Source organism: Stegodyphus dumicola, chromosome 3 (genome assembly GCF_044657685.1).
Source record: "Stegodyphus dumicola isolate Sdum_Otavi_A_Nest chromosome 3, ASM4465768v1".
Lineage (NCBI taxonomy): Eukaryota > Metazoa > Arthropoda > Arachnida > Araneae > Eresidae > Stegodyphus > Stegodyphus dumicola.
In genome coordinates this window covers 112,342,615-112,356,579 of record NC_140770.1, presented here as the reverse complement: position 1 = coordinate 112,356,579, position 13,965 = coordinate 112,342,615, and the positions used below count along the sequence as shown (strand labels likewise).

The 13,965-nt window shown below is 33.0% G+C and overlaps 1 protein-coding gene across 2 annotated transcripts in view; it reads left to right on the top strand.

Moving 5' to 3' along the window:
* LOC118205157 (uncharacterized) overlaps positions 1-13,965 on the top strand; it is a 61,147-nt gene that overhangs the window by 30,400 nt on the left and 16,782 nt on the right. For both annotated transcript variants that reach the window (XM_085813206.1, XM_085813207.1), the window contains exon 3: positions 9,252-9,294. In XM_085813206.1, the coding sequence (XP_085669332.1) occupies positions 9,252-9,294 (43 nt within the window). The remainder of the gene's footprint in view (positions 1-9,251; positions 9,295-13,965) is intronic.

The window sequence follows — 13,965 nt, the reverse complement described above, 5'->3', positions numbered from 1 at the left end:
CAGGAAGAATATTTTTACAAAATAGCTTATTATGATTTAAATCATTACACAACTCACAAGGTTGAAGTTTCATTTTACATCTGGAAGCTACATGGCCTCTCTTAAAACATCTGTAACAACATCCATGGTATTTTAATATCGCTCTTTTTTGCTCATTTGTTTTCTCACATTTTCCTACATCATGTGTATTTTGATTATAATAGAAACAATATGGCTTAGTCACTGTGGCTAACGCCAAAGCAGTAGGAACACTTGCCCCTTTTAAGTAATTATTTTTATTCTGTTTAACACCGTAATTTGTGTCCCTTTTCTTTGAGTTTATTATTAAATTAGAAGCTTCCCGACTCTCAACTTTCAATCTAATGAATTCGAGAAGTTCTGTTAGTCTATATTGCTATTTAGAGTTTCTTTTTCTATTAAACTCCAGATTCATATCGTCTGGTAAAAGTTTTAAAATAACGGGTCCTAAAAGGGTTCCTTAAGCTTCCGACACAATACCCAATGAATTTAAGCTTCTTATATTGATTTCACAGCAATCGTATAGTGTTCTTAGTGCTTTCACATTGGACGGTTCAAGATTCAAGAGTTTATTCATGTGCGAAGATATTACCAAATCTGTTTGTCCAAATCTTTCTTTAATTAAACTTATAGAAGCGTCATAATTTTCATTAGATAGTGCAAACCCGGATACTGCACTTAAAGCAGGTCCTGCGAGTAAGGATTTAAGATAGGTAAACTTCTCGACCTTTGTTAACTCATTATTATTACCAATAGCATTTTCAAAGGAATTATAAAATTCCAAAAATAAACACTAGGATCACCATAATATTTAGGAATTGAAATTTTAGGTAATCGAATGTTAGTTTTGTTTTCGACCTTTACAGCAGCAGTATGGTTACCAGGCGATTCACTTTCAATGCTCACTATCTAAGAAATTAAATTAAGTTTCTTTTTAGCCCTAAAAATACATAAACTTATTTTTTCATCATACTCTAACACAGTATTACATTCTTTCTCAATTTCAGACTCATCCCCTTTAAAACAATCCAATATTTTTTCATTAATTTCTTTTAACGCAGCCTGTTTAGAAGTAAGTAAAAACACATTTTCTTCTACCATATTCTTATCCCAAATGTCTTTTTTAATTTCAGGTTCTACGACATTTATTATTGTAGAAATAGCTTGTCTCAGGACTTTTCTAGCAGATTTCAATTTAATAATATCGTCTGCCATAATAACAACAAAAGTAATTTTTATTCTCGTACCTGGTGCAGTCTTCAAGTGGTATAATCCAAATATAGTAACTCACTTTGCTGGCGAAACACATTTACACGTATTCCGAACGTTAATCTTGCCACGTTCAGTGCAAGGGAATAATTTTTCAGTAACACAAAAAACACCACATTCTAAATAAAAATAATAAAAAAAATTTTTGTGCCCCACGTTGGGCGCCAAAAGTATAAAATATTATATTAACTGTCAAGAATTTCAAGATATCCTGGTTAAAAAAAAAAAAAAAAAAACACTAATTCGAATCACACATAACATAAAGATACATGAACACTACAAATCAGGTTTTTAAACAGCCAAGTTTATTCAAGTCTAACACACATTCAACTGGTGGATCCCAGATCCAAGAACAAGAAGTATATATACACCATGAAAGATTTACGCCCTCTTTGGCGATTAAAATATATTTCCACATAAAATTTCTTACAACCACCACCAATCTTGAACAAAGCTCAGATCACATAAATTTACGAGTGTTACCGGATGTTGGGATTTTAATTTTTGAAATAAATGGCTAAAAATACTTTGCTTCTTTGTGTACTATACGTGTACCACCGGTTGAGAACCTCTGCTCTAGACTGATCAAGAATGTGACAAAATGAGACAAAAAAATCAGCATAAAGCTAACTATTAGTAAAACGTAATTGTCACTTATCATCTTTCAAATATGTCCAACCTATTATAAGTGTAAAATTTTTAATGCTACTTGATAAACTGTGTGAACTTTATTTTATTCTTAAACTTATTAATAATTATGTTAATTTATGTTTAGTAATAATGCATACTACTTAGGGATCTATTTTATTTTTAGGATGGTATTACAAAAGTGAAATTCAGGCATAGAATAATATTTTTAATTGAATTTATTCAGTTCCCATTTGCTCATAGGTCCTTAATTTTTTTTATCAATGGCCCTTAAAAGTACTTAATTGCCGTGTGCAGAAATGTGTACTTACCCTGAATAAAAATTTTTGCTTTGTGCAATTCTCGTATATTTTACACATACAACCTAGAAATTTATGCAGGTCAGCAGCCTGTCGGACCATATAGACAATCAAATGCAGCATTGGATGTTGTACAAAAACTTATTGCACCCACAAGTGGCACAGGAAGAAATATAACTACAGACAATTGGTATATAACTATTCCTTTGGCAAATGAATTGTTGATACACACATTGACATGTATTAGAACACTTCGAAAAGATAAGCATGAAATTCCACTAGAATTTCTGCCAAATAAAAACAGGCCTCTGTAGTCTTCACTTTTTGGATTAGAGCTAGAAAATTAACTCTTTCGTCATATGTTCCAAAAAAGAGTAAATTGTTTCTTGTTTCTTCTGTCATCCATGCATGAGGATAATCAAATCAATCCATTGTCAAAAGAGCAGCTCAAGCCCAAAATGATAACTTTTTACAACTCTACAAAAGGTGGTGTTGATACTGTTGATGACTTATGTGGAATTTACTCTGTTTCAAGAAAATGCCGCCATTGGCCTCTAACGGTATTTTTCGGATTAGCTATTAGTCATGTTCAAAATAAATTTAAAATAATAATTGTGAAAACAAGAAAATTACACCATAAACAAGAAGAGAATAATGTATTAAAATTTCTTTAACTTCAACAAATTGTGATGGTTAAGATTAGAAAATTTAACATAATATGTTAAATACATACAGTCTTACATCTGTATTTGAATTAATGATCCATGGCTCACAATGGAGGGGGGGAAAATCCCTCTGAAGTTTCAAAACGTAGGGCAAATGATGAACAACCTAGGGTCAAATGTTAAACACAGCTTCCGAAACAAGCTAAGCACTATATTCCCACAATAATCACAACTATATGTATGTGCATATACTTTCTCTGTGGATATAACTAAATGGGAGGGGAGAATAAAAGAGGATCATCTTCAGAACTTCATGTAGATTTTCAGGTCATTTCTCGGAACTGTGCATTTCATAATTGAAGATTACCTCGTGATAGCTATAAAAACATTAAGAGGGTGTCACAGCTATCATTGGTCAAAATATCCGACTCCTCCTTCTACCATGTACACAGATTTTCCCAATATATTTTTTTAGTTCTGCTTTTAGTAATCTCTTTGTTCTTGTTAATGACATTCGATCATTGCTCTCATACTCAGAATTTTTTTACTTACATTACAGTGGCTTCCAAGCATAAGAGTATGATCTCATTCATATAGGACCCATACCCATTGCTCAATCTATTTCTTCTAAATTGCTTTTAAAGATTTCACTCTGTGCCTAATTTTTTGCATTTCCCCATCACCTTCTCCACTATTTCTTGTGATGCAAACTGTACATAACCCTCCCCAGTGCTCTACTCTTAGAAGTCAGTTGTCAGGGTAATCCCATTTTGGACAATCTCCAATCCTATAAAGAACTGAGCTAGTTTCTCTTTTGAGCAACCAAATGGTAAACCTCTTAATCTTATAAAATTATCCTAAAATGCTTTTTCATCATTATGACACATCTCCTTAAAACCTATTCCATTTCAGTTTGCTTGAAGCGAAATACGTAATTCGTTTAATGTTATAGCATCCCCAGATTTTCAACACAGACCAAACAATTAAAGCTCTGGGACATGCCTTATGCTTGTAACTCTTTCAGCTTACAGTTGTATTCTGCTTATCTTTAGCTGGAGTTTACAGTCCATTCAGTAGATGTCATGTCCTGATTCCAAAAATAGATGAAGCTAACTGCTGTAAGAAAGGAGATTTTCCATCCTTCGAACCAATTTTGTGTTCTTAATCCTTTCTTCTCATTATAAGATTCTTTTCTGCGATGGCATTTTGCTCTTGAGTTACCTATAAAACACAGTTTTTCGAGCATAAATGCCTTTTCTTTGAGAAAATTCTATTGTAGATGTTTTATCCTAGGGTGTAAGATCTGTAATGTTATCAACGGCTTCAAAAATTAAACCAATATTTCAATGGTGACCTTGAAAATATGGAACTATCTAAATTTATGTGCAGACTGTGATTAAATGGGTGTGTTTGCTAGATTGGGCACTTTTGTGCATATGTTTTTGCTGCAGTTTCATTCTGCCTGTATCATGGAATTGTAATTTTAAATCATTTTTACACATCAAACTGCAGTTTCTCTGCAGATTATTGTATCTCGTCTTACTTGATTTGCAGGTAAAAACAAGGGAAAATTGTTTTCCCCTCTGCTCAAAATTGCTGTATTATTGTGCAGATGAATGAACAGCTTTTTACTTTATTGGAAGGTGAATAAATGTTCTTTGTTTCCCAGGTTATTCTTATTAAAACTGGTTGACAATAAAATCGGACTCAGGTGGAGAGAAAAACAAGAAAATGCTTGGTTTTCTGCTTGAGAAATTTCATTCAAAAGTGCGGAATTGTGTATTGTAGAAGCATACTTTACAGAATAAAGTCCACCGGCAGCTGAGATTAAGTCATTTCTGTCCATGCTTCAAGACTTGGCAAATGGGCTGGCTGCATTGGCATTTTCATGATTTTCCCTATGTGTAATGTGTATACGAGCCAGTTTCCATTAGAAAGTCCTCCTCAAACACATCCTACCCTTAGGCATAGACCTCGCGTGTTTTGCCGTAATTAAAGATACCAGACTTTTATGAATGCAGCACAGGAGCAACAAGAATTATTTATTTATACTTATAATAACACGAATTTTGAAGTATAATATTATTGTTAAATTATTTAAAGCATTTCTTTATAGTTAAATATTGGTTTGCTGTTTATAAAATGATATAAATATCTAATTTTGGCTTGTAATAAATCTATTAAGAGCTCTTCAGTTTTCCTGAACTCGCATGCTGCTCCTCCTAACAAAGTTTAGCCACATTTGTTATAAATGCTCTTCAAAATGAATATCCTGGATAACATAAATTATTAAAAAAAGGGAGCCTTTTCCGCCTCTTCTACTAATATAGCTAGAGAAAGTATGTTTCTTCTCTATGCTGATCTTGCAAAAAATTAAAGATTTTATATAAAGTGTTATGGTGTTATCATCATATGATCTCATATAGTCTGGAAACCTACCAACTTTATATTAATCCAAAGGGGCAATTTGCTCAGAAGTACTATTAACTTTGTTTTGGCATTTTGCATTGATTCACTACAAGCGTTGTTTCACTCTTCAAATTGTTGCCACCATAAATGCCTCCCAAAATAGATATCCTGGATAACATGAATTATTAACCTCTTAAAGCCGGTAGTACAGCAGTTGTACCAGGAAAATGACTTTCTTTAATGATGGCTGTGGTACAACTGTCGTACCAGCCATCCCCTCCCTATTTTAGAGAATCGCCTATCTGTAGATCTCTGGGTGGTCCATTGTCGCTGCTCAGAATAGCCGCTGGCTACGAATTGTTTCCCTCTTCTTTGGGACAGTTTGGCTACATTTTGGCAAAAACCGCAGGTTTCGTCTCGTGCCAATATACTTGAAAATCAGATAGGAGTCATCTCTTTCTCAAACATTAGAGCACTGTCTCATAATTTTAGTGCTTTCTTTTTTAGAATTAAATTTTGTCAGCGATTTTGCACGCTGTTTTAGCTTATCAAATTTAATGCTTTTTAATCATAGCAAATAAGATTATACAGTCAAAAGTCGTTAATCCGGAATGATCAATAATCCGGACCTCAAAGCTACAAACTTTCTGTGCATGCGTCAATGCATAATGCGTTAACGCATGCGAATGAATGAAACAAAATGAAATGGCGTTGCAGATATTTAACAACTCAATTACACAAAAGGGTGATAGATACAAAGTTAGACTTCCATGGGAAGATGAGAAAGTGACAATTTTAAGAATGCTGAAAGACAATTTTTAAATCTGATCGAACAATTTAAATCAAATTTGAACTTTTATGCGCAATATAAGGAAGTTATTGATAATCAGTTTTAGGAAAAAAATGTGTTTTCAAAGCCGCTTCAAAAATCTTCGATCCTGTTGGGTTTCTTGCTTCATATGTTATTCAAGCAAAAGTTCTGTTTCAAGATTTGTGGCTGAAAGGTGTTGATTGGGATGAAATTATCCCACCTGAATTGCAAGAAAAGTGAAACAAATGGTATAGGCAACTATGTGATCTACCTAATATTCAGATACCTTGGTGGTATTTTCGGGATGTTGATGAAACACCTGAAATACTGGAACTACATTGTTTTTGTGATTCATCTCAAAGTGCTTACGGAGCAGCAGTGTATGTGGAATTCTGTAGCTTAAAATATTCTGGAGCAAATTTAGTGATAGCCAAGAGCAGAGTGGCTGCTCTGAAAAAATTTTCTTTACCAAGACTTGAGCTCATGGCAGCAGTGTTAGATGCTTGTAACTATAGTCCGTATGCATTTTCCTCAAGCTAAGATTCATTTATGGACAGATTCTCTTATTGTGCTTCACTGGATAAAGAACTCATCACGGCGGTGGAAAACATTCGTACAAGATCGAATGTGGTAGCATGCTCCTCCATGGCTTGATCAAGATGAAATAAATTGGCCTAAAGTGAACGAGCATTGTAACATACTAGATAGTGCTAACGAAAGAGTTGTGACTCAAGCAGTGTTCAACCTTTACAGCCTGTGTTAAAAATAGAGAACTTAAGTAAACTTTTAAGAGTCACGTGATATATATTTAGATTCATTAAGAATTTGAAGTCGCAGAATAGAGTGATTGGTCCTGTGACCAAAAGTGAAATATGTAATGCTATGTGTTATTGGATTAACTTATCACAAGGTGAGTATTTTTGTGCAGAATTGAATGATATTAAATGTAAAAAACCATTGTCTCATAATTCCAAATTGTTTGGGTTAAATCTGGTATTGGATGAAAAAGAAGTCATCATTAAATGTTGATGAAATTCAGCTTATAATATTACCAAATAATTACTTTTCTCATTTAGTTATTTTGAATTGTTATGAAAAGGTACTTCATAGGGGTGTAAATGGAACTTTAGTACAAGTAAGAGGGAAATTTTGGATTTTAAAAGCTACACGTTTTGTAAAATCTGTGTTACATAATTGTAGATTTTGTAAAAAATATAGTGGACACAAGATATCGACTCCTCTTCTTGCTGGTCAAATGGAGAAACCATTTGAGGTAAGTAGCCTAGATTTTGCTGGCCCTTTGTATTTAAAAGATGGAACAAAAGTGTATATCTCATTGTTTACCTGTGCAGTGACTCGAGGAGTCCATTTAGAATCGCTATCAAATTTAAGTACAGAGTGTTTCATTGAAGCATTGTGTAGATTTTTTTTGCACGTAGAGGTATTTGTAGTTATTTATTCTGATAATGCTAAGACCTTTAAAACTGCTGATCGTGAATTAAAATATTTGTTAAATTGTGTAAAGATGCAAAGGTTTTAAATTTCCTTGGGAAAAATGGGTTTTAATCGAAATTTATTGTAAAATGTGCTCCTTGATGGGGTGGATTCTGGGAACATTTGGTAAGATCTGTAAAAACTTGTTTAAAACGTATCTTAATATATTAATGATGTAGTACTTGTACGAGAAGATAATGTGAAACGCACATTATCACATTATCTACATCATTAATTTTAAACACGGGAGAATTTTCTGGAGTTTTTGAAAACTAACTGATCTTAATTCTAACAAATATTCTTTATAAAACCTTTTACAAAAATGCTCTAATAATAATAAAGGATTAAGGAATTATTTTATGGAAGAGATGGTAGAATTACATCTTATGAGATTCAGTTGGATAAGGGTGTTGTTAGAAGACTAATTGAAAGACTTTATAATCTTGAAGTTCAATAAAACTGATGCATACGTTTACGGATGCATGGGGGGTGTTAAATATAAGTTTATAACTATAGTAGCCAATAGATGGCAGTAGTGTTTATTTGTAAAAAGAAACCGTGATGTCATAATTATGTATATGTATAAGTTCGTCTTTGGTGTTTGTCAATAAATGTTCTGTGAAATAACACTCTCTGTTTATTACTTTCAGTTCGATCCAGTCTGATTTAGAGACTTGCATATATTTTGTTTAAATGGCAAAAACTCAAATGCACATCTTAGGTTGGCAAGGTCTCAACCTCACAAATGATTGCAACACGTTAATTATGCAATCAAGGGTTGAATATTGTCAACTAACTCCAACGTCCACTGCATGCTGAGATTAGCATGAAAAGCTTGTGCTGCATTCCAGCTGTCAAAACTTTGTGTCCTGTAGAAGGGTGCTTCAAGTAGAATGAGTGCAGTAGAGTAAGTCCATGAAGAAAAGATAGAAGATGGATAAGAGAAAAACGACTGCTATCTTGATACTTGATATCAAGGTAGTTCCCCGCCCCTTATAATTTAGATAATTAACTTGTTGCAATCATTTGCGAGGTTGAGACCTTGCCAACCAAAGATGTGCATTTGAGTGTTAGCTATCGAAGTCTCAGCTGTAATTAACACTCGATTGCTAAATTTTGGGTTTTATCCGTTTTGTACACTCTCTGTGAGTTTGTCACTAAACTGGTTGTGTAACATTTGGTCTCGTTCATTCGCTTTCCCAACACTGTTGTAAGTTCAGATTGGAATTCTAATATTCTTCTTTTCTGCCTGTCAGAGTGGAATGCAACCCTATATTCTATGGTAATTATTGCTCATCTGGATAAGTACTATCACCTCTCTTAATTTGTAAAAGTAATTTAGAATCACCCTGTATATTTCTTAAAATTATGGAAAATGTTAGATCAAAATTAAGCAGTAATTTTTAAGCTTCAAAGGTAATTCTATCGCTATTCTAATTATAATATCTTTAAATGTTAATTGTATTCTGTTCATGATTTTTGTTTACCCTAGAAAAAAAAATTAATATGCATCTAAAATTCAGTTCTTTGGAAACCAATAAAGTTATACTTGATTTATCTTTCATGATAGATAATTTTTCCTGACATAATTCATAGTAGTCTTTTATTTAAAAATAAATATGTAAAATTTCATTTCAGGTTGAAATTAATAAGTGAAAAAAAAGCTTTGAAAACAAAAGAGGTAAGTCCCTTTATTTTCAGAAAAGATAAGTTATATATGTATGGATGGATTTGCATAGGTACATTTAATAGTACAGTATGAAATATGTAGGACAAAAATTCTTAAGTTTGTGGTTTTTTTGCATTATGCATCTATCTCCTGATAAATGCAGTCTGTATATATATTAAAATAAAAATTGTCCTTCTCACATTTTTATGAAGAATAGAATAATTTCTCAAATTAATTATGGCTAACTTTCCCTTTTCTGTTCTTAAAATTATTCAACTTAATCTTCATCGTTCGAAAATGGCTACTCAGCAGCTTGTTTTAAAAATGGAAAATTCTAACATTGATATCGCTCTTGTTCAGGAGCCTCACTCTTATAAATGCTCTCTTCCCAACTTGCCTTCCTCTTACCGGGTTTACTTTGATGCTAATAGTGATACCATTAAAGCTGCTATTATTGTACGAAATCAAAAGCTGTCTACTCTGTTTGATATTAATAATCTTGATTATAATATGGTGTTTATTCATGTTACTCTCAATACTCAAGATTTTATCTTTTTTTCCTATTATTTTGAACCTAATAGAAATATCGACTTGGATCTGCATAAAATTAATGTAGCATTAGCTTCAAAAAATTGTAATAGATTGATTTGGGCTATGGATGCCAACAGCAAATCTGAAATTTGGCATAGTCCAGTTTCAGATTCTCGAGGGGTTAAACTTTGTGAATTTTTAAGTATGAATAATTTGTTCGTTCTAAACGAAGACTGTGGTCCTACTTTCTGTAGTACTCAAGGTTCAAGCTATATTGACATTACGGTTGTGGGATCTGATCTTCTTGCAGATATTTTGTGTTGGTGTCAACCAGACTATGAATCCCTTTCTGATCACTGTGCGATTGAGTTTGAACTTTCTGTAGCTTCTAATAACACTTTCTATGACAGAAAAAACAGCAAAACTGTCTTCAGTGTAAAGAAAGCTAACTGGAATATTTTTTACAATACATGTAAGCAGTCGATTGATGAGTTTTCGCAGTTTATTGAGTGCTGTACGGATAAGCATGCATTAAACTCTCGACTAGAAAATTTTGTCTCGATTCTCTATAACGCATCTAAGGCTTCCATGCCTCTAAAAAAGTCACGGGTTCATAAGGTACCTTGGTGGACTACTGAAATCGATTGTATGAGAAAACAGGTTAACGCTGCTAGACGTAGGTTTCAACGAAATCGTAACCCTACTCTTAGAGAGTTATATAAACAAAAATATCTTCACTTAAGGCATAGTTACAGTTTAAAGCTCCAGGATGCAAAGCTTAAGTCTTGGAGAGAATTCCTAATGAGTATAAATGAAAGGAATGTTTGGAAAAAAATATATACGAATGGTATAAAGAAAAATTTTATGAAAGGAATTGAAGTCAGTGGAATTTATCTCCCATCTGGTAATTGTACAAAGTCGCTTGAAGAAACTGTTAATGAGGTTCTTAACAGAAGCTTTCCCATGGACCATTTTAGCACGGATAATTCGTTTCATAGAATGATTAGGGCTGAAGCTTCGTTAAATTATGTTGCTAATCCAGATCCTCCATTTACTATGTCAGAAATTAATAGTGTTATAGAAAAACTTAAATGCAATAAAGCCCCTGGTCTTGATTCTATTTCAAACGAAATTTTGAAGCAAGTTCATAGAATGTTTCCAAATTTATTCTCCAAAATCTTCAATACTTGTCTGAGGCTTGGTTCATTTCCTCGTTGCTGGAAAACAGCGAATGTCGTTTTAATCCCTAAGAATAGTGGTCCTCGTATCCCGCATTTAGATAACTTGAGATGCATTAGTCTTCTTCCCAGTTTAGGAAAATGCCTAGAAAAGCTGTTTGTTAATAGAATTACCTGGTTCTTGCATAATAAAAAACTGCTAAATAAAGCACAGTTTGGTTTTACCCCTCATAAGAGTTGTGAAGAGGCTCTTTTGTACTTAAAAGACATAGTGGATGAAGGTAAGAAGAGAAATTTACACACAGTTTTAGTGTTTCTTGATATCAAAGGTGCTTTCGACCACGCCTGGTGTCCTGGGATACTTGTTTTTTTTTTTTAAGGAAAGCTGGTGTTCCGTGTAATATTTACCACCTTATTAAAGATTTTCTGCATGACAGATCTGCATTGCTCTCCCTTGGCCACGTTTCTTCCTCCCGCATTTTGGAAAGAGGTTGCCCTCAAGGCTCGGTTTCCGGACCTTTATTGAGGAATTTAATTATGAATGATCTACTCAATAGACTCTCACATTGTCCGAGTTGTAAAACAATTGCTTTTGCTGATGATCTACTAATTTGCTTTCAAGAGAAGTGTCCCATTACTCTCTTTAATACGGCTCAAAACACCCTTACTATTATTTCCAATTGGTCCAGAGAACAGAAATTGGAATTCAATCCTAATAAATCTAAAATTATGATAATTAAAAGAAAGCATGTCAGCTATACAAACCAACAACTGTACTTGGATAATACCTTACTCGAAACGGTGAATGAAATTAAATATTTAGGCGTTATTCTTGATCATAAGTTTTGTTGGAAAAATCATATTATGTATTTATCCAATAAGTGTGAAAATATACTTAGAGGACTTAATCGTGTCTCTTGCAATACTTTTGGTTTAAAAGTTAATGTTATTGATATGATTTATAAGCAGGGTATTGTCCCCTTTATTTGCTATGCTTCTAGAGTGTGGGGAACAGCTTTAGAAAAGAAGATTAATTCCCGTATACTTCGCAGAATTCAAAGAAGAATTTTACTAAGAGTTGTGCGTGGCTACAGAACAATTAGCTATGAAGCCTGTTTCGCAATTTCAGGATTTCCTCCGATTGACCTTCATGTTTTGAATGACAAAAAGTTTAAAGGTACCATCAGCAAATTTATGTTCGATGCCAAGGTGTTGTTTGAAGATCTTCCTCATCCTGCCAATCGTTTGCCAATTCAAACTATCATTTATGACAATTCTGTTGATGATAATTTCCCTGTTGTGTGTTATACAGATGGCAGTAAAATTAATAATCGAGTTGGATTAGCTTATGTCGTTTTTCATAATGGTTCTGAACTGGAATACAAACTCTTTAGAATTCCCAATGAATGCAGTGTTTTCCAAGCCGAATTACTGTGCATTAGTGAGTCAATTAAGTGGATATCTAACAACTGTTCGCTAAGTGCTAAATTTCTTATTCGCACTGATTCTCTTTCATCCTTATTTTCTCTTAGGAATATCTTCTCATATAATAAATTAATTGTGACTTCCCATGCTCTTCTTAAAGACCTTAATAATAAAGGTGTTGATGTTATCTTTTCTCATGTACGTGGCCACACTGGCAATCTAGGAAATGAACGGGCTGATTGGTTGGCAAAACAAGCTACACATCTTCAAGTAATTACTCCAATGATACTTCCTAAGTCATTTTACAAGAACAAAAGTAGGGATGATACAATACTCGAGTGGAATGAACTATACAGGAATTCTACTACTGCCTCTTTGACTAAACTATATTTTCCTTCCATTCCTCACAGACTGAATAATAAACACTTTTTCTGCAATTTTGAAGTTACTCAATTTCTAACTGGACATGGTAAATTCAATTCATATCTGAAGAGATTTAGATTATCTAGTACAGACTTGTGTTCATGCAGTTTCGGGGGAGTGCAAAATGTCGAACATTTATTGTTCTATTGTTCAAAGCTCAAGGAAGGACGAAAGGAACTCATTTCTAAGTTAAACTCTGTGAATATTTCATTTCCTCCCCCTCTTCATGTTTTTGTTCAACATAAAATGGCTTTCTCTTTTTTCTGTAAATTTATCTCTTACGTATCATCTGTGAATTTGTAAGTTTATTTTATTTTGTGTTGTGTTGTTGTATTTGTTTGTTTTTTTTTTTTTACTTACCTCTGTAAGCCTTGTGTAATACTATGTGGTGCACAAGGATTTAAAATTTTTAATAAAAAAAAAAAAAAAAAAACTTAAAAAGGTATTCCTTATGTATTTTATTACAAAATATGTCAGAGCCAGTGTAATTTATGTATATTGTATTTAAAATTTGTACGTTTAACATGCTGTGATATTTGCAATTAACAAGATATTTTCATGATTTTATGAATTCTATCACTAGAAATGTGTAATATTAATCAGTTGATAATCTAAAGAAACCCGTATAACATGGAATTCTATTAACTATAAACAGGCCTGGAAATTTGTTTATCTTTCTAGGTTATTCAATGAATATTTGACTTAACATCTAAGTAGGTTGTCATTCTTCTTGAGCATTTTGGCATTTTAAGTGATGAACCAACTTCTCAAGATCTTGGTTTCTGTTAAATTTGTTGACAATTCCTAAATACTGAATTCAGGTTTAGGATTATTTGCACTTAAATGACTTGAAATCTGGTGATCATGTTGATCAAGCAGCTGCATTAATGACAATAGCTACATATCTCCAGAAAAGTGCATGAAGCCAACAAGATTTATTATGCATTTCGTTTATAGTCATACTTGTGTCTCGTCATTGAAAGAGAAAGCAACAACTGAATCATTGTCAATTATCATCACGTATAGAAAGTTGAATTGCTTTATTTATAAAAAACTCAACATTATAAAAGAATCCAGTGATGGAAATCGCCAGGAGAATAAAAAAGATCTTCCATCTAGTGCAAAG